General features: G+C 39.1%; 1 protein-coding gene across 10 annotated transcripts in view; it reads left to right on the forward strand.

Annotated features, from left to right (window-relative positions):
- The window catches only part of TRIP12 (thyroid hormone receptor interactor 12), an 81,431-nt gene that overhangs the window by 19,707 nt on the left and 41,428 nt on the right, over positions 1-20,296 (forward strand). For 8 of the 10 annotated variants that reach the window (XM_086754208.1, XM_086754203.1, XM_086754209.1 and 5 more), the window contains exons 2-4: positions 8,010-8,156; positions 16,467-16,592; positions 17,572-18,371. In XM_086754208.1, the coding sequence (XP_086610334.1) occupies positions 8,059-8,156; positions 16,467-16,592; positions 17,572-18,371 (1,024 nt within the window). In that variant the 5' untranslated portion in view covers positions 8,010-8,058. The remainder of the gene's footprint in view (positions 1-8,009; positions 8,157-16,466; positions 16,593-17,571; positions 18,372-20,296) is intronic. The other 2 variants (XM_086754212.1, XM_086754213.1) reach the window with 1 other exon arrangement.

Here is a 20,296-nt window from a genome sequence, read left to right on the forward strand (position 1 = left end):
TGACTTCCGCAGGCTATGTGTTCTCAAGCCATGGTATCTTTTGCACAAATATCTTCCAGTCCTTTCACCAAACAAAAGTCAGTAGGTAAGGGTGCTGATCTGCTGGCTTAGGGTCATGGCATGTGTAACTTGTTGGATCACACAGTTTTAACAACATGGTCATTCCTCTAGTGAGCGGTCTTGTGCATCTTTTCAGAGGCATTCCCAGTGTTCTTATCTCCTGTGAGAACTTGTAAATCTTCAGTTTGAAGCAATGAGTATTCTAACTGCCAGTTAGCAGTATAGTTCCCCCTAATTCTGATCCATGAGATCACAAATGAAGAAATTGAGATATTCTCCTTTCCTCTTCCATGCCAAGACTTTTTTCTGCCCAGTCTTTGTCTTAAGGTAATGATAAACATCTATGCATAGATGCAGTCTAGAGAATCTTAACTTGGAGGTTACATTTTTTCAAGTTTCTAGCCACTCATTTTGCTGATTCTGTGAAGGTAGCCTTCTGTATTGCCACTGTCTTAGCTAGCAGACTAGGCAAGGTCTAAGCTCTTGAAAGACTATGTAAGGGAAAGCTGACTTCTTCCTAATGTAGCAAGGCCCAAATACTGCTGTAATCTTGATGGCTGGCTGTTGTAAAAGCAGTGGAACAGAGGGTAATTCCTGGTCCTTTACTGATATATGGGTTTTTTATTATTTTTTCTTTCCTGTGGAGTCTGTAGCTTGAGTGTATTTATGGCCTACTGGTGTTTGAGAAGCTTTCTGCAGCATCCATACCTCTTCCAGTGTTTGAGGTATTTTTGAAATGGTTAAGAAATGCTTCCACTCCAATGGTTACAGAATAGCTGAATTAAAAAACTCTTCCATTGTAAATGAATCAAAGAAGAATATTGTGCTGAAACTTCTTTCTTTGTCGGCAATTTGGAAAAATCTGTCTCGGGCTAACAGCTTATGTGTTGTCTAAAGCTACCCAGTGTAAAAATGGACATGTGAGCTAGTTCCAAGTCTATAATGTGTTCAGTGACTGGACTCCTTTGATATTTGTATTTTACGTGCCCATTTTGCTTATTTCCTCATCTTACTCAGGGTTATTGGATTGTGTTTTTGAGGAACTGAAGGGAAGGGAATACTTTCTGAGCTAGACATGCTTGTCGTGGGGAACAAGGCCAGAGTTGTTTCTTTTCTTCTCAGAGAGTTTGTCCTTGGGAGGGATGGGCAGTGTGTCCTTGCACACCTGTATGTCCCTACAGATCCTAAATCTCTGGTTGCTTGAACTGATGTGTATTGTGCATGACTTTTCTTGTCAAATGCCTCTGCTGAAAATACTGTTTTCTGATAGTCTGTTAGTATCTTCTCTGCATGCCTTTATATCTGGCATGATGTTTTGGCATCTTATTTAATTTGGGATTTTTTTTTTCTTTCCTCTTTATTCAGGGTATCTCTAATGATTCCCCTTTTGCCTTTCTGCTCTTGCTAAGGACTCGGACTATGTTTTGTCAGCATGGTTGGAAATTGTCACTTCTCAGCAGAATGAGAGACCTTTCACATAATTGAAGGTCTTACCTCCAACAGGAGGTTGGACCCAGACGATTTTGAGAGGTCCTTGCCAGCCAGTCTTTTAAAAATGGTGCTAACTTAACTCTTGTACTCCAGTTGAACCATGCATCAAAAGGCGTCAGGTCTGAAGAGGAGTTTGCCTCCATATGCTGTTAAAATCTACTTGTCTTTCCATCAGTATCTTACTAATGTCTTCCAAGAGAACTGACAAAAGTGATTCAACTATTTCAGTTTGTAGAAATTCTGTGCTGGAAGAGGTGTAGAAATCTGTTCCTTTACCACCTAACATGCTCATTTTAAGAAGAAACTTCCAGGATACCTGCTTGTCTGTCTTCCCAGCAGTGAGGTAATGTTACGGTCCTAGGAGGCTGTAGAATCTTGTTTGTCCTGAAGATGTTCCTGTATGTACTGAATTTGCTCTGGTTAGTGTGTCTGTCTGTATTTCTGTGTTGTGATTTGTTGGGTGTGGGTTTTTTTGGTGTGGTTTTTTTTTTTTTTTTGCTTTAGCTTTGGTGGGGGAGAATGCAAAAATAATACAGTCCAGCTTAATGTATGATTCAGTGGAATTTAGTGTGGTTTCTGTATCAAAAGAAGTTAACCTGATAAAAGTGATCATGTGAATTTTACATCATTTACCTGCTGTACTGCATCTAGTCTTAGAGTACTCCAGTGTCTTTAAATCATATAGACAGCTTGTGGCTATGAATATGGAGAAGGTTGAAGTGGAAGCAGATTAGAAAATAAGTGGTAGCTTGCTCTTACTATGTTGGAAGAAGAAAAGCTTGTCATTCCTTAAGGCTCAATGCTTTCATGCAGCTGAATAATTGAGGATTTGCATGAACGCAGCCAAAATCCATCCACCTTACCATGACCCTTTCAGCATCTTGCGGCTCAATATATTTTTCCCTTGTTTGTTGTAGAAACTTACTGTCAGGAAGAAGGGAGGGCTGATGAGAATTTGGGAGATGTCAACAGAAAATTTTTCTAGGAAATCCTCAGGATGTTGTTTTACCCACTCCCTGAATTATTCCATGAACTATTTCTACAAGCAGAAGGGTCAAGATGCTACTGAGCTGAAAAGATGAGCTTCTGCATGTGTGGAGCTTTGATATGAAATTTATGTTTGGGAGGGAAGACTGCAATGGAAAAAGAACTAGGCAGAGTGGATAACTATTGAATTTAGGGAGTATGGTAATGAAGAGTATTGTGTCAAAATCAGCTGCACAAGACTCGGTTTGAAGCAAATAACTGGACTAAAAATTCTTCTAGTAATGAGTTTCTGAGTCAGCTGGTGAAGTAGAAGTAATTGAATGAGTGGTTGCAAGTGCTTGCTTGCAAGGCAAGAAAATAGGTGTGTATGTATGTTTGCAGGTGAATGAGGAGAACCTTCTGAGCAGTGAGCAAAAATGAGGTGCAGCTATGAAATCAGTTTAAAATGAAGTACTGTAGGTCCAAAACAATTCAGCAGTTACTGAACCGTATGCAGCAAGTTCTTCAGTTCAGGTGCGATTAAAGTCTCAACTCTTAAATGTGTTGTATGCTCATATATTTAGAGTGTTGCTTTTATCTTAACTGACTAGATTTGTCACAGATACAACTGATCAAGTAAATTAGTGTCATCCACATTGAAGTGAAGGAATAAAAATCTGAAGTCTTAGACTTAACATTTTTTGATAAGTAAGCTGAACTCTGGGTTCTGGCTGGCCTGATATGCAACTTACTGGAATAAACTGTTCTGAATCATAGAATGGTTAGGGTTGGAAGGGACCTTCAAAGCCCATCCAGTCCAACCCCCCTGCCAGGGCCAGGGCCATCTCCAACCAGATCAGGTTGCTCAGAGCCTCATTCAGCCTGGCCTTGAACGTTTCCAGGGATGGGGCCTCCACCACCTCTCTGGGCAACCTGGGACAGTGTTCTGTAACTCGCATTGTGAAAAATTTTTTCCTAATTTCCAATCTAAATCTACTCCCCACTATTTAAAAACCATTACTCCTTGTCCTATTGCAACAGGCCCTACTTACAAGACATATAAACATCCTTCTGTCTTCTCCTTCTTCCGCCCCCTTTTGCCTAATACTGACTTCAGGGCAGTAAGTCTTTGCAATTTTGCGAAGCTGGCTTGCTGCAGCAGCATTAAGTAAGGCACTGGTTTTTGGAACAAGGTGCAAAAGAGGAAGTGTGCTGACCAGTGTACTTAACTCTAAGCAGATAACAGGCATTCTAATGGAGTATTATAGGCAGAGGTGCTAGGCATACCCTTAAATATTCAGGAAATTGGAGTGCAGGAGTCTGAAAAATTCTTGTACTACCAAGACTCTTGCAAATAACTTAAAAACCTCCCAAAGCAAACCAGCAAAATAAACCCAAACAAACGAGTTCTAGAGCTCATCCTGTTTAGATTAAGGAAGCCCTTTTCTTGTGAAAGTGTTCGATTCCATTTTTATAGGGATTGTTACCGGTTTACCTTGTTAGGCTATTAGTGGCCCTAAGCCTGTTGGAGTGCTTCAGTTTACTCGTGCTCTTTTCCTGTGTGTAGTCTACACCACAGTTCACGTTATCTTTCTGGGAGTGCTTTTGGGTGTGATGTAGAAGCAGATATAGGCAGCTTCAATAGCTGGCAGTTTCCTCTGTTTGCTTCAAAGGTATGGAAAGTTGTCAGTCACTCCCTGTCACCTTTTCCATGAGAAGAAAGGTAAAGGCTTTGCTGCAAGCTGACAGTGGTTTTTGTATCTTATGTTCCTGTGGAACCTCTCCAAGTAATGTATTGGCTGTACGTTAGCTATAATGTTTGTAATAGGTATGTTAGGTCTGCAGAAGTTAATTCTAGTTATTTTCTTATACGGTAACAAAGACAACTGCTAATGGTAATCAAACAGTGTTTGCTAAAACTTCAGAATGCTATGCAAGATAATACCAATTAGATGCCAGTGCTATTTGATGTCTTAAGAAGATGTGTTGTGGGCTTATTTGAAATACTGTTTTTTAGTAATCATCCTCAATCTAAAGAGTCTACTTCTGAGAGCATCTGTGGGCCAGTGCTTTGACATCATTACAGCTGGCAATACGGAGCTGTGAAACATTAACTAAAATGGCATGTTTACAGAAAACTTTATGCTAAAAGAGAACCTGAACTTAAAATTCTGAAATCGCCAAGCCTTTCAACTGAAGGAGGTCTGTGCAGTTGTAGCCTTTTCTTAGTGTGGGTGTGGGAGAATGCTCAATGTAGTTGGGGAATTAGTCTTAAAATGTGACAGGACTGTACTGGTGCATTTAGCTGATCTACTGGGTTGTGCGTCTCCTTTGAATTTGTTTATCTAAAGACGGGGAAGAATAAGCCAAGTGCTGGGAGTGAGGCCTAGGGATGGAGGGACAGGTCTGAATGAGAACAGTTCAGGTTTAGGGGTTCTTTCCTTGTCGTTCTAGTGTGTGGAAGACAGCTAAAAAGGTCTGTTCCCTGCTGGACTAACTGGGCATGTGGTATTGTGTAGCTTCAGATACTTGCAGTGAGACTTAAGTTGATGTTTTTGGTGTTTAAGGTCATAGCCAAATCATGAAGCAGCATTATATTTAAAGGCAAACTTGGAGTCGTATGGTAACACACTACACAACCAAGAAATGCAGGTAGGTTGAGATGTTTTAATACAGAAGGTAACTCTGGGTATTATGTTGACTTGACAGATGCTTTACAGGAGAAAACAGCTGCCATTTCGTTGTTCTTCTACACAGCTGGAAATATCGTGTGTATGTCAACACGCTGTGCTGTGTAACTTCTAGGCGCAGCCTGCTTAAAGTGGCTGGCTGAACCAGGCAGATCAATGTTAAACTAAAGTTTCCCTAGACAGCATCAGGATCGCCCATGTGTTGTTTCCTTCAGCTGACTCTTCCGGTGTCTTGTGGAGGAGCCCGTGTACTGGCCCTAAGTGGGGAAACGTGGCTGACCTAGCAGAGCTCTAGAGTGAGCGCTACCCCTAGTAGAATTTAAGCTGCTGGAGTGTGCCTTCTCGGAGTTAGTATGAGGTGATGCAGTACATCTATGGCAAGCATTTCGTAGTATGCCCGATAGTCTGACATCAGTACCCAATTTCAACCTCAGTTGACCTTTATACAGGAGGGGACACTACTCCTTCCTTTCAGAAAAGGCACAAAATGTGCCTCTGTGCTGACATGAGGTGTTTGTTCGTGGTGTGGTGTTTTGTGTTGGTTTTTTTTTTTTTATTTATTGATTTTTTTTTTTTTTTAATCTGGTGTTTGACTGCAAAGAAATAAAAAGAGAATTCACAAAGCATTTGACAGTACCTGTGGTGGGACTTGCAGCACTACCTGTGAGATCTAGCTGAACCTTCAGCCTGGTTCATGCTGGGCTCATTGTCTTGTGTCTGCAGCGTGCTCTGCAGAGAGTGCTGCCGCTTCTGCTCTCCTCAACCTGACCGCTCTGGCTGCACCAGCAAGCTGGCATAACTTCTAGCTGTAGCAGGCTTTTTCTGTTCCATTGTAAATTTTTTTTCTGCTCTAAAGTATAAGAAGTTGTAGACTGAAGGTGTCATGTATTACTTTACATTAACCTTTTTGATAATGGGAATATTTGTTGTGGTTAAGGAGTCAGAGTCAGGATAAGAGAAATAATCATGAAGAGGGAAAGCTTAGCTTCTGAGGAGCAGGATTTACAGCTTTCTCAGCTTTCCAGTCATCGAGACTTCTAGCTATGAGGTTCACTGAACAACTGTATTTTGTGGGATTGTGTTTTGTGCTCTGCTTCAAGTTCCTAAGCATAAGGTTAAAAACCAGGGTAAAGTAAATGATTTGCTAATTAATCCTACTTTCTTCTTCTACTGTCTGCTGCTGTGTTCGACCTCTTAGTGGAAAGAACACAAAGAACTTTCAAAAGATGCCTTTGACTCCTGTGATGTGGGTATTTAGGATGGGGAGCAATTCTTCTGCCTAACTTGTGTTCTTATTTGATTCCTGGAGCTTATTTAAAATATTTCTGGCATGCTAACTGAGTGCTCTTAGCACTAGGTTGTATCATTACAGTGTAATAAGACTGAATTTGAGCTACCTGAATCTGATCACTGGTTTCTGATGCTGTGCAGATGTCTTTGATTGTATATGTGTTCCTTTTGACATTGCACTAGGTATGTGAGGTAGTGGTTTTCATAATACCAATTTCTGTGCCTGCTTTTTTATAGCCTACAGTAAAATGGAATAATTTAGAATTCCTTCCCCCTTCCCCTCTCCACCTGCCCTTATTTTTTTTTTCCACTTGTCTATTCCTCTGAAAGAGGCTATAGAACTATAATCAAGTATTGTCTGGCTTTACTAACAACAACTATCAGATCTTGAGAGTTATTCTATTGGAGCCATTTGAATTTGCACTGAGCCTTACTTACCTGCAGCTGAAATGTTTTAAACTTTTTTCCTGGCAAACTTCTTGCTTCTTGTGCTATAGATATAATAGATACTGAATCAGCATATAGACTATTGTGTTCTTAAACTTGGCTTATTTTCCTTCTTGTAGCTTTTTTCACCTGCAAGTACCTCTTCTACTAGATTCCACACAATTAGAAACAGTAAAACTGGATTTGCTGGTTGTAGTCCTGCTGCTGTGCTCTGTATAGAAATACCAACTTAGCACAGGATACAAAAGTTACCTCTCTTCTCTAAGGAGATAAGTGAGACTTGATCTTGAAATACGTCTGTTTCTGAGGACTGCACCTGGTTGTTATGGTAGTGTTCCACAAATAACTACCAAAATAATGTCAGTAGACCTCTAGCAGTCACAAAGCGATTCCAAAAGTAGTAATACAAAGCCATTGTATTGATTTATTTTTTTCAAATTATTATGTACACTCATTAATTCTTCTGTCTCAAATATCTTTTCCCACTAATTAAGCTCTTCGGAGCAAGAATGTCTTGCTTATATAGCTTGATCTCTTTTCCTGAATTACTATGTATCTTACTTTTCGCGAATGGAAATTGCATAAATCTGACTAGAGAAAGAAACTGTTTTAAAAGCACAGTAGTTAAGTTACTTCTGTAATCTTGTGGATACCGCTGCTTGTTCCTGAAACTGGCATTGTCATCTCCCACAATGAGAGTTAAATACTATTGCTCTCTATCAAGCATTGAATTGTACTAGTTAGTGTGTTTTTCCTTAATGTTGAGAAATACAGGTTCTCCTCACTCATCTTTTTTTCCTTAAAATAATTATAGAAGCCTGCTGGAAAAGAAGCATGTCATCATAGAATAGTTTGGGTTGGAAGGGACCTTTTAAAGGTCATCTGTATATACTGGGAACTGGTTGTTCTGTATTAAGGATTTAAATGCTCTTGAGAAGAATCCTGATCTGTGTGCCTTCAGACAAAGTTTTTGCTTAAACAAGAGCATTTTACATTTGCCTCTTGAGGCATGGCTTTGAGTTTTCATGCCACATGTCTTATGACTGTATCTCTCATGTCTTTCAGTGAATGATAGTGTCTAGAAAGGGTATGTCCCTTCAGGAGAGAGGTGCCAATGTCCAACCAGCCTAATAACAATCCAGGGGGGTCACTGCGACGTTCACAGAGGAACACTGCTGGGGCCCAGCCACAAGACGACGCAGTAGGAGGAAGGTATGACTGTTATTTGTGAGTGTCTTTTAATATATAAAAGTAAAAAGTGATTTAATTAGAGAATAAGGTCTTCCACCCTGCACTGAAACTTGCGTGAAATCTTTTTACCCCTGAAATGCTATTTGTGCTGTTATTGCATGGGATGAAAACACAGATAACTCACTATCATGCCTGTTCAGCTAGAATAGCAGTAGTAGATCTATGAGGAAAAAAAGTGTAACTGACCTATATCCCACAAATCACAGGTAGTAACGTTCTTTCCCTGTCTCCCTTCCCTTATAACAAAAATATATAGGGAGGGGACAGAGAGACCCTGGTGTGTGAAATCTGAAATTCTGTGTCCCTGTAAGAGAAGACTGAATAACTGGCACCTCCCTGTTCCCTTGCACTGCGTGCTAATCCAGTGCAGCTTTTGAATAATTGAAGAACAAGTTTACCATCCTTTAATATACCTGTACTAGTGAGCGAGTGGACCAAGTTGTATTTATTCTGTAAGTGGCTGCTTGTACAATGCAGGACAAAGATTCCTGAAACTTTTCTGTAGATGCTGACTGTATAATTATTGCCATGTCCTTTAAGAAATTAAGAGTCTTCATTTGAGTAAGTGAAGCCTGTATGTATAAGTCTTCCTTTAATTTTGTTAAAATGTTAGTCTAATGAAGAAAGTTTATGGTATCATGGTAGGCAGCATCCGTCTGTATTCTGCTTCCTCAGAGGTGTTACTGGTGCAGTTGTTTGAATGTGTCTGTTTTGGGCTGGGTTTTTTTGGTATAAGAGTATTAAAGTATTTCAGGTCAGTGGCACAGAATAAGTTTTTTTTTACCATGAGGAATCGGGCTATAATGTGGAGTGAAGATGAGGTGTATTTGTTACCAGTACAAAGTCTAACTGAGAATGAACAAAGGAGGGTAGCTGTTCTAAGGGGGGAGTAATTCAATCTGCAAAATGCAACTTCACTTTTTCTAAACTAGTCTCTACTGTACAAATGGAAAAGCAGATGATAAACAGACACTACAGCTTCTGTCCTGGGCTTCTGTAGCATAAGGAGATGGAAGTTGCTGCCTTATGTAGCTGATTATTTTGCAATCTAGAATTGGTTTTGGACTATACTCCTCCTTTAACTGAGGCATGGTGAACCATTCATTGTATTCTGTGTTATCTCTGCATCTGAATGGGTGTTTAAGTTAAATATTACCCTACCCATTCTTTCCTTTTACAGTGAACTTGACCTGGGGTGAATAATCCTCTCCTTAGAATAAAGAACTAAAGGCAAGTTATTTGGGCATGGGGTGAGGTATTTTTCTTCAGATATCTACTGTTTAGTCAGATTTTATAGCAGAATGCCAGGGAGAATCTCTACAGTGAGTTAAACAAATTGAAGCATTTTAGGAGTAGCACTATTTCTTATAAGAAAGTTATTCATCTGGTTTTTTGGTGCATTGTCATCTGTTACATATGCTATCCCACAATGATTTAAGAGGCAACTTGTCTTAAATGACTGGACCTCTTCAGCCCCTCACTAAATCTATGTCAGTCAGACTTCCATGAGTAAGTGTATTGTGCTCCTGAATTATGTTAGACCTTTAATCAGAACCAAGGCTCTTTCCTTAAGTAAAGAGGATGAGAGCTTACCGTCCTCTGAAAATGCAGGCTTTTCAGAACAGGACCTCCCCTGCCTTTCCATATCAGAACAAGCATTTTTGCCTGGCAAAGCATATATTAAAAGGCCTGGATAAAGCACCCTGGTTAATATGAACTTCATAATGAATTTAGTTTCTCTTACTGTCCTCTGTATCTCCTGTTTAGTAAGCTGCTGGGCAGAAATGCCTATTGTACAAGGAAGAAATGTAAGACATCTATCAGGTCCTTGAAAAGTTTGTAGATTAAATGGGAAGATACAAGCTCTCAGATAACCGTCACTTTTTTTTTTTTTCTCTCCTTGCCTGTCTTCAGGCACAAACTCAGGACTAGCCATCCCACTGCATCCTAGAGATGTGGAAGGATATGTTACAGTTCTGCTGCTGAATGGTACCTAGGAGTGTCTAGAGTTCACAGCTTGATATACCTTCTTCATTATGCCTTGCTGTACTCTGGTGATACACACTGCTTTGGCTGCTATATTTGAATACCTAAAAAAGCAAACAAAAAGCCCCACACAACCGAACACACCTTTTCTTACATTAGTTTTTTGGGACACTTGAGACACTAACTTATTTAGGGATGACAAATACAAGAAAGACTGGAAAGTCAAACTCTTCAATTTTAGCTGTAAAATGATTTAAATAGAATGAACAAACTGTGGAAAGACCAGCTTCAATAATATACTCATATTGTGCAAGTCGCTGTGAACTTAGGATACATCTGTGTTAGCATTTCAGTTGGGAATGTTGTTTTGAAGCAAGCCTGTCATTGTCACCTACTCTGCTTTGGGTAACATAATGACGTGGTCTTGGAGCACTTGAATTGGAATCTTTTTGGATGAAACTAAACTGGAAGTTGTGCTCTAGAAGAGCAGTTTGTGCATCCTAGTCACCTGTGGTTGTAATCTGGTCTGTTTTGAAGCAGAAATAGTTTAAATGCATAGGTGGTGGTAGTTGGTCCTTAATGGCAACTGTCTTGCTCTACAGATTTTTTTTTTCTGTTGATCTGCTCTACATGTTGATGTAGTTGTGCAAACAGTATGAGATTTTATTCAGACACTTTATTAAATCCATGTGTTGCTTAAAAATCAAAACAAAACCACTACACAAAAACAGCCCGCCCCCCAAACACCACACAAAACAAAAAAAACCCTAGTGATATAGAGGGAATTAAGCAGTAAGGTGAGTCTGCAGGGGGTTGTTGCTTCATGCCTAAAAGTAGGCACAAAGTTTATAAGCAAACTTAAGGGCCACACCTTCTAAGGTGTTGAATAAGGTTACTTCATTTTGGTCAGTCATAACGCTTTGAGCAAGGACAAGTTTTGATACTGTCTGAACTTGTGTACTTGATTATATTTCTGCTTTGTATAAATAACTTTCTAAATACTGGAAACACAACAGCCTTTTTCTTAAGCTTTCTTGTAGCTAAGGTGAACGTGTTTTCAAAATACAAATTAAGTGACAAAACATTGGAAAGCTTGTGCAGTTTACTTGTACTATAATTTCAGACTTTGATGTGAAGTCCGCTAATCTAATGTAAGCAGGTGGTCATATAGCCATCGGTAGCACAGCCAGCTGACTTTGTAATAGCCTTGACTTTGCCTCTGTCTCTTGTGCTCTGGCTGGAGTGGACACTACGATAGACTGAAGTCTATCGTAGTGTTTGCTGAGGAAGGTGTTAAAAAGGAGAGAGGCTGGAGAATGATACCACTTCCAAGCTTGAAATACTAATGCGTATCTATCTATAGTCTTTGAGCCCTTTGCAGCTTAAAGGTCTTTTGTTAAAACTTGTAAAATTTAACTTACTGAGCAGCTACTCTTCTCTTCTCCAAACTCCTCTCTGGTCTAGTATGTAAAACACCAATGCAGAATCTTCCTCCTGCACGTAATAGGGGCAGATTTGGTTTAACCTGAAAGCAACAATGCAGACTCGTTTGCCTCTAGATTATCTTATTTGATGTCACCCTAATAACATCCATACTTGCAGTCAGGATGAGTGGAGGAAGCCTGTGATGTGTTATCTGCTGGAGTTTTGCCAGCGATTTCACACTCACAGTAACTTGATATGAGTTTTGAGTGTTTGATTTTTACAGTTGCTTTTTTTTTTAAAAAAAAAACCAAACAAACAACAACAAAACCCCCCAAACAAACAAACAAAAAAGACAAAACCCCAACAAGAACAAAAAATCCAAACCTAAACAAAGCGGCCAGTGATGCTAGGCTCACAGACAGTGTAGAAAGATTGTTGCAGCAGAAGTTGAAAGTAGACTTGACATCTATGATGCGTGCTTTTATCTAAAAGAAGCAAGGGATGTGTGTTTGAAAACAGATGTATAGACTGGTGAACTATTTTTTTCCCCTGTGTGTATATATAACCAAAGTGGCCTTGGTGAAGCTAGACTAATGCAATTCTTCACTTTCTGTTGTCATTACTGATGTTGAAATAACTTTGTGCTTTGGATGACTTTCTGCTCTTATGGATATTGTAGTTCAGTTATGGTTTAACGCCAGCCAACAACTAAGCGCTACACAGCTGCTCACTTGCTCCCGCCGGTGGAATGGAGGAGAGAATCAGAAGAGTAAAAGTGAGAACTCATGGTTTGAGGTAGAGACGGGTAAAGCAAAAGCTGTGCACACAAGCAAAGCAAAACAAGGAATTTATTTGCTACTGCCCTTCAGCAGGCAGTGTTCAGCCGTCCCCAGGAAAGCAGAGCTTCATCACACATAATTGTTAATTGGGAAGACAAAACACCGTAACTTGTAACGTCCCCACTCTTCCTCCTTTTTTCCGTAGCTTTATATGCTGAACACGACATGAAAGTGTGTTTAGTTTTGTAGATGTCATATCTGAAGCATTTAATACCTCACACTCAGCTGCTGAGGAATGTTGTGGTTTAACCCTAGTCAGCATTCAGCTACCATGCAGCCACTCACTCACTCTCTGCCTCCTCGATGAGATACGGGAGAGACTCAAGAAGAAAGGAAAACTTGTGGGTTGAGATGAAGACAGTTTATTGGGATAGCAAAGGAGGAAGATGATAACAATAACAAAATACAGGGATACTAAAATATACAAAATGTATGATGCACAGTTTCTCACCACTGAATCACTGGATGACCAATCCAGCCTGTTCTGAGCAACAGGCTTGGAAATTAAATGAAAAGTGATCCTGAAATGATTCCGAGCAGCGAGAGAGAGCGAGAGAACACTGTCCACTGGCCAACCCCCACCTAGATAATGGCATGACTTAGATGAAACACTTTGCTTATTAACTAACTTACAAAGGTATGGTTTTTTAATATGCATGGAGTAACTCTTTGAGAACAGGTTCTAGTTCGTTCTTTATTATGGTTTTCCTAAGGGAGCCTGAGGGCTGGCAGTCTCCATGAGATTGTTTATATAAACACTGCAGACTAAATGGTGGGTCACTTGTCAGCCTCGGAAAGTGTATCTGCCTGGGAAGCAAAATGTGTATCAGCAGACAGCTTTGCCCAGTTGAGTGAAGTCTCGGAGTGGGTTATGAAACTGTCTTTAAGTTGGATAGGGAGGGGGGACCAAAACAGCACTGAAAGGTGCGGCAAGTGCTCAGTCTTCCTGGACCTGCCCCTTCCAATGGAAATGGACAAACACAAGCTCATCAATATTTACCTAATCATTTTTAATCATTACTGAGGAACTTAGCCTCTCAAAAGAATTGTTGCTAGAATGTTTGTTTAAATGAAGCTTCTTGAATGAATGAGACATTAAGGGAAAAGAGTCAAGTTTGTGGCTGGGTAAGTAACAAGTTAAAAGCCTTGAATTATGGGGAAGAGTGCAGGTAGCTTACAACGTTTAACAAGAATCACTTCCAGCTGCCCGTGGACCTTTCTTAGCACTTAATTCTCCAAGTGTTACTCTTTTTGTTTCTAGCTCGTCAGACTATTCTAACTGCCTTTTGTATGTAAGTTAACTTGCATAATGAGACCTTAAGCAAGCTTTTACAACCTTAATGTAGACTGGGACAATGATATTTGTTAGTTGGAGTGCAGTTAAAGTTCTTTTAACTTAATTCTGCAGTCTTTACAAATTGTCAGTCTACTTACCATTGCATAAATCTTAGAGAAGGGGAGTTAATGTCGTGCTCCTCTTAACTGATGTGCTACTGCGTGTACAATTGCTACTGTCTTGTGTACCTTCTCTTTGCAGCACATGAAAGGTGAATGGTTAAACTCAAAGAATGAGAAGTGAGAGCACAGTAGGTCTTGAAAAATAAAATTTTTAAAAATCCTTGTCAGTTTTAACTCCCTGTTCATGATGTTTCTAGTGTAACTTTTCTGCTCTGGCTATGAGTGTTTTCTACTTGGTGGATGAAGGAAGTGAAGCAAGTGCAAATAGTCTACGTGATACAGTATCCGTGGTCCCCAGGGTATGGTTGTAGCTTTATTGGTCCACATGAGTTTGACATTTATATAAAATTGTTTGTAAAACTTGTAAAAACCTGAAGGATTTAAGGGTGGAAGAGGGGAAGCCTGGGACAAGTGGAAACTCTTCAGTGCATGATTTAAGTACTTGATGTTTTGATGTATTGCTTTAGCCATATTGTAGTTGAAGAAAAGGTCTTCAATTATCTGTGTTCTGTGAATAATTAAAGCACTAAGTTGAATCCAGTTCTAATTAAAGCAAAACGAAAATCTTTAAGTGAAAATAAACTTTTAAAATATACTTCGGAATAGATGAACCCTCATCAGTTAGCTTACACTAAAAAATGAGCTTCCTGCCAAGTGTAAATTATGTAATAACTTCTATTACTCCCATAATAAAAACATTTCACGGGGAAAATTAAATTTCACGCCTTCATTTTTTGTTGGGAAAAGGAAAATCAAACACTCGGGATTAGGTGAAACATTCCCAAGTTTACCTTGATGGAGTTTTCTATTGTGAGCTAAAAATCTATCTGTTTTGTTTTCACTTGCTTTTGATAGTAAAAATGATTTCTTCTAGTGTGAGGAATAAAAACAAATTACTAGAGCATGGAGAAGATGCTGTTAATTTAATCTTTTCAAATTGTTATGCTCTTAGAAAGATGAGCTGCAGAAAATGTGTAGCATACGCACTGTCTAGGTGTATTCGTGTGTTTGAGTAACTGACTAAATGAGAATACTTTGGAAGAAAACAGAGGAAGGAAAGTTCTCTAGAAAAGCAGTCATTATTCATGTTTCAGCATTCCTACTCTGTAAGCAAATTATCATGTGGTTATCACTTAGGTGATTAGACTTGGTACTTTTTTTTTTCCTACTAAGCTTTATATTTAAGTTTGTATTAAACCCTTAAGAAGATAGTGAAACATTCTGGTCAGTAGCAGGCTTAACTCTACCTTTGCTGCTGGATTTCTGGCATTTGGTTAGAAGAAGCTATTTGAAAGCTTGTGGAACTCTTCTGCCTCTTCCACTTACTCTTTTGGCCTAACCTTTTTGATGCTTTGGGTCATGAATTGGGTTTGGGATCATGGGCTGTAGAAGGACTCTTAAATCTGAAGTCTACATTTCTCCCCTTCCCCATGTGATTCAAAGATGTTTGCATAGCTCAGCACAAAGGACTAGATAGCCTATGTTAATAGCATATAATCAGCAGTTCGTTAACTTGGAAATGTTGCTTCTTCCAGCATTAAGACTAGGTTAGTGTGAGGTTTCATACAGGTTAGTGGTGCCTGGGGTTTCTGTATGGGTAGGATACGAGCAGGAGAGTTTTCCCGGTGGCAGCTGAGTCAAAACTGTATTTTATCCAGCAAAGTACAAGTGAGATGTTTTTTGCCTTAGCAATTATTTACACTGTGCTGTTATAAATGCTGATGAGCTGTCTCTTCTGAATCTTGCAGATGGTAATTCTGACTGATTTTGAAAATAGATGTGATTAAGACTTAAGTTTTATCTATAGTATAGTATGATCTTTGTCTACCAGTCAGAGCTCATACAATGCATAATTTTTTGCATGCAGCTGAAAGCTGCTTGGAAGACCTCTCGTAGCTTGTCAGTGTGAAACTCATTCTTTTCTCTGACATTGCAGGTTTCCTGTCTCATCTGACTGCCTTCATCTGTAGCATGCATTTCTTCATTCCTCTTACTTCAGCTGTTACCAAACAGCTCTCAGTCCTTTGAATTAGCGAATCTGCAGCCAGAAAGTAACTGGCAGGGTTGAGCTTTCCTGCTGAGTCAAACTGGTTGCGTTCCCATTCAAAGTATTTGATTTTCCTAAACTGAAGAACAATTAGACAAACTTGTAAACACTTGTAACTGGATAAAGTCTTAATGCATGGAATATTGAAGTCAATGAGTACATATCTGTTTCTGAGAAGAGGTCTCTGACAGGTGCTCTAGTCTTGTGCCTTACTGTGCTGGCTTAATGCTTAAGGGAATCTTGGACACCAGAAAAAAATTGAATTTATCTGTTTTATTCACTTAAAATAACTGAATAATTCTGTGCTTTACAAAACAGTTAAACTGGTGGTGATTTTGTAACTGCGCTAGGAGATTCTTTTGAAATATCGCTTTAATGTTAGGGGTTGATACGGAAAGGGTTGAAGCTGTAAACTAACACTTGTAAATGGTCCAAAATAAATAATAATTCCACCTATGGGTTTGTATCTGTATCTTGGAATCCTGATAGCTTTCTGTTTTGACTTTCTGCTGACAGGTCACATTTAGGGCAGGCAAAACATAAGGCACATAGCCCTCCTGAGAGTAGAAAATCTATTTCAAAGACACCAAAAGTGCAGTCTAATACTACTTCTGAGCAGTCCAAGGGACACTTTTCTAAAAGGTAATTGCACTTCGTATTAATATGTTAACTAGTGTTATCTGCGCTTCACAACTGTGTATAATATATCTAGTTATATAAAATGTATGACTAATAGATTTCTAACTAATCTAGGTATTGCATTCAGTGGATATATTTCAGTGTTTCACATTCTATTTGTGTTTTGCTTTTTTTAATTCACCAGCTAAGAGCATTCCATCAGTGATGGGGAGGAAACAATTTCTGCATAACTAGTCCTGGAATACTTGCAAGGTCTTTCTCCCCTTCTCCCACTTCATACTGGGGGGAGATTGCCCAAGGAATTGTAAGCAATGTCCGGTATTAGTTGAAACACCTAATAATCCAAAGTATCCTTGTGTTCAGAGTAATGATCTTGGTCATGTCTTGCCTGCTTTTCATACACTTCTGCTGTATACACACTGGAACAGTTTTCTCTCATGTAGAAGAGAATTTTTGCCATTTTCATATGTGATTCATTACCTCAATTTCAAGATTGATGAGAAACTATCCTTTCATTAAGAGCCTACCTTGAACTAGAATCCAGTTATGACTAGTTATGCATTACTGAACACTCCTTACTCTCTTGTGGAACTTACATTCTCAAAGATTCAGATAATAGCTTCATGGCTTGAATTTTTTTCTTCTCAGTCAGTTTGATGTATCTATTAAAAAAAAAAAAACAGATGGTAAAATCTATCCAAATTACCTCATATCTTCCTCTTAAAAAAAAAAAAAAAGCAGTGTATTGTGCTTTTATTTTGCAATTTATTTCAGTTTTCATGCTAGCAAAGACTTGTGATGTAGCTATTCTCGTGCCAGCATGTTGGTTTTTTTCTTGTTTCAATGTAAACTTAAAAATCAACAGTGTTTCTCGCCTGCAGTTTCCTTTATTATTAGAGAATACCGACATTTATCTTGCAAAACTGTTGCAACTGACGTTTCTTGAGTTCAACGCTAACGCTGTTCCTGTTTGCTTCTACAGAGGCTGTAGTTCATCTGCTGTTTTAATTCCACAACAAGAAGATCCAGAGAGAGTCAATACTTCAGAAAAGCAAAAAACGGGGCAAGTGCCTAAGAAAGACAATTCTCGAGGAGTTAAACGCAGTGCTAGTCCAGATTGCAGGAGGACCAGTTCTCCTAGCTCTGCTAAAAAACCCAAAGCACTTCAACACACTGAAACTTCCTTGGAAAGTAACAAGCCACATACTAAATCTAAGAGAAGACACTTAGACCAAGAACAGCTGAAGTCTACACAATTGCCATCAACAAGCAAGGCTCACACCAGAAAGGGTGGAGCTGCTGGTAGCTCCCGAAGTCAGAAAAGGAAAAGGACAGAGAATCTGTCTTGTATAGAGAGTGGTTCAGCAGTTGAATCAGCTGGCGCTGAAGAGAAGTCAGCAAAACTCTCCAAGCTGGCTTCAAAATCGGTGACCTCAGCCAAAGCTGGGTGTAGCACCATCACTGATTCTTCTTCTTCAGCTTCCACATCCTCCTCCTCTTCTGCTGTTGCCTCTGCTTCTTCTACTGTTCCTCAGGGTGCCAGAGTGAAACAGGGAAAGGACCAGAATAAGGCTAGACGTTCCCGTTCTGCGTCCAGCCCCAGTCCAAGAAGGAGTAGCAGGGATAAAGAACAGAGTAAAACAGGTGGCTCTTCGAAGTTTGACTGGGCTGCTCGGTTTAGCCCTAAAGTCAGTCTCCCTAAAACAAAACTGTCTCTACCAGGCTCTTCTAAGTCAGAGACATCAAAACCTGGACCTTCAGGACTACAAGCTAAGCTAGCAAGTAAGTTGTTCTTTTGTGGAAGAATAAGCATGTATGTTTTAAAATCAAGTATTCTAAACAAATACTTTTGATGTTTTCAGGCTTCTTGAGATCTTTTTAGAGAAATTAACTTTTAGTGTGTGTTCTGCTGAGCTTTTCAGTAAAGCTGTGACTGAAACTATTTACTGCTAAAGCAAATTACTTAAACTTCTAGAACACTGACTGTACTTAAGTTGCTTCTGTGTCTTGCACATCAAATTTAAAAATATGTACAGAATAGCTGGATGTTGTGATAGGGACACATCACCACAGTGTGTAAATATATAATGCATGATGTGTAAAACTCTCTTATATTCCTCCTGTCATATTTATTTTCCAATTTTCTTAAGCTTCTGTGCTGAAGTTGAACTAAGACATTCAAGTACATGTCACAAAACCAAGTTGGTGTGGGCTGTAGCTGTGTGTGTGTGCATAAAAAGTCACTGATAAGGGGCACAAAGCATGGTGAGAGAGACTTCTAGACTCAATGGAGGTTAAAGCTAGTTTCTGTAGATGGCATCCCAATTTGAGTGAGGGGAAAAACTGCTAACAGGTGATACTAGGATACTAGATGTCTAATGCTAATTTTACTGTAGATTACAGCAAAACTTATTCTAATGATTATTATGCTGAATATCATTAACCAGAGTAAATGATTCTACTGAATATCACTAAGACTAAGAACTCAACCTGGAATAGAAGAAAAATGTTAAACTTTGATGTTTTCAAATAGTCTCAGCCTTTCAAATAGTGCATAGAAGCTCTGACAAAAGATTAAAGTGATCGTGTAATCAGTAGTAACTATTGTTAGCATAGCCCTTTAAAAAAAAATAACTTGTCAGTCATACAGCTTCACTAATTTGAAAATATTGGGACAAATTTGAAATACTTTAACCAGATTGGATAATGCTGAGAAGTGTCAAGAAAATATTAAGAAAATAAACTTCTAGGGTAGTTTTTTAAGGAAGAAGGGTAAGTTTAAACTCTTTCTGTCACAAGTTAGTACCCTTAGAGGTTAAGGGAGTAGTAGTTTATTTTTCACACAAATGTTAACACCCCTAAAGCAGTAAGGCAAACAGTGATCTAGGTTAAATTACTGAGGTGTACACCCCTCTGCTTGAAAATGAGTCCTTAGAACTCATAGTAATCCTGTGTAGAAAGTAAAAGCTAAAACTCAGTAGGCTTGTATAGGGGTATAACATGAAACAGATGTTTGAAGAAGTTTGAAATACGGCTTATAGAACTAGTGGGAGACAAATGAAAAACAAACATGCGAACATGGTTGTAAGGAGCTGCAAATACTTCAGGAAAAATGATGGGCGGGACTCTTTCTAAGAAGAAAAGTGGGAGGAGAGAGGAGATTATTCTGGCTAATGTGTGGTCAGTCATGTCTGTGTAAATGCAATGCTGTTCACTTTTTTGGATATTGCTGGTCCAGAAGTAAAAGAAGAGTTGTTAGCAGTTGTGATCTTTGAAGGAAAAACTGAAAGAGCTGAGCTGGTGTACTGTACTGAAGAGAAGAATGAGGAGAGGCTGGCTGCCATCTTTGCAGAAGCTTTTCACATAATGGAGGGGAACACCCTGAGGTTTCTTGTCTGGTCCTCACTGGGTGATTAATAGGTGTTAAATGCAGCCAAGGTGCATTGAGACTTTGAGTCTTCAGCTATACAGCAGTTCGTGTAACTGAGCAGTGACATCACTGGATAACAGCTATAGAGTTTGTTGAAAGAATAAAACTGGGCTAAAGTTTTCACCCCTATTTTTGTAGCTTTGTATTTCTTGGTGATGGGAGGGAAGCAAGTTTTTTTGTTTTGCTCTCTTGATTTGACTATTTTCATATCCCTTTCAAGCACTGTATTTTGTTAGAGACTTTTTAAGTGTAGCAAATTGGGTCATCTCACTGATTA

Source organism: Chlamydotis macqueenii, chromosome 9, assembly GCF_036417535.1.
Source record: "Chlamydotis macqueenii isolate bChlMac1 chromosome 9, bChlMac1.mat, whole genome shotgun sequence".
Lineage (NCBI taxonomy): Eukaryota > Metazoa > Chordata > Aves > Otidiformes > Otididae > Chlamydotis > Chlamydotis macqueenii.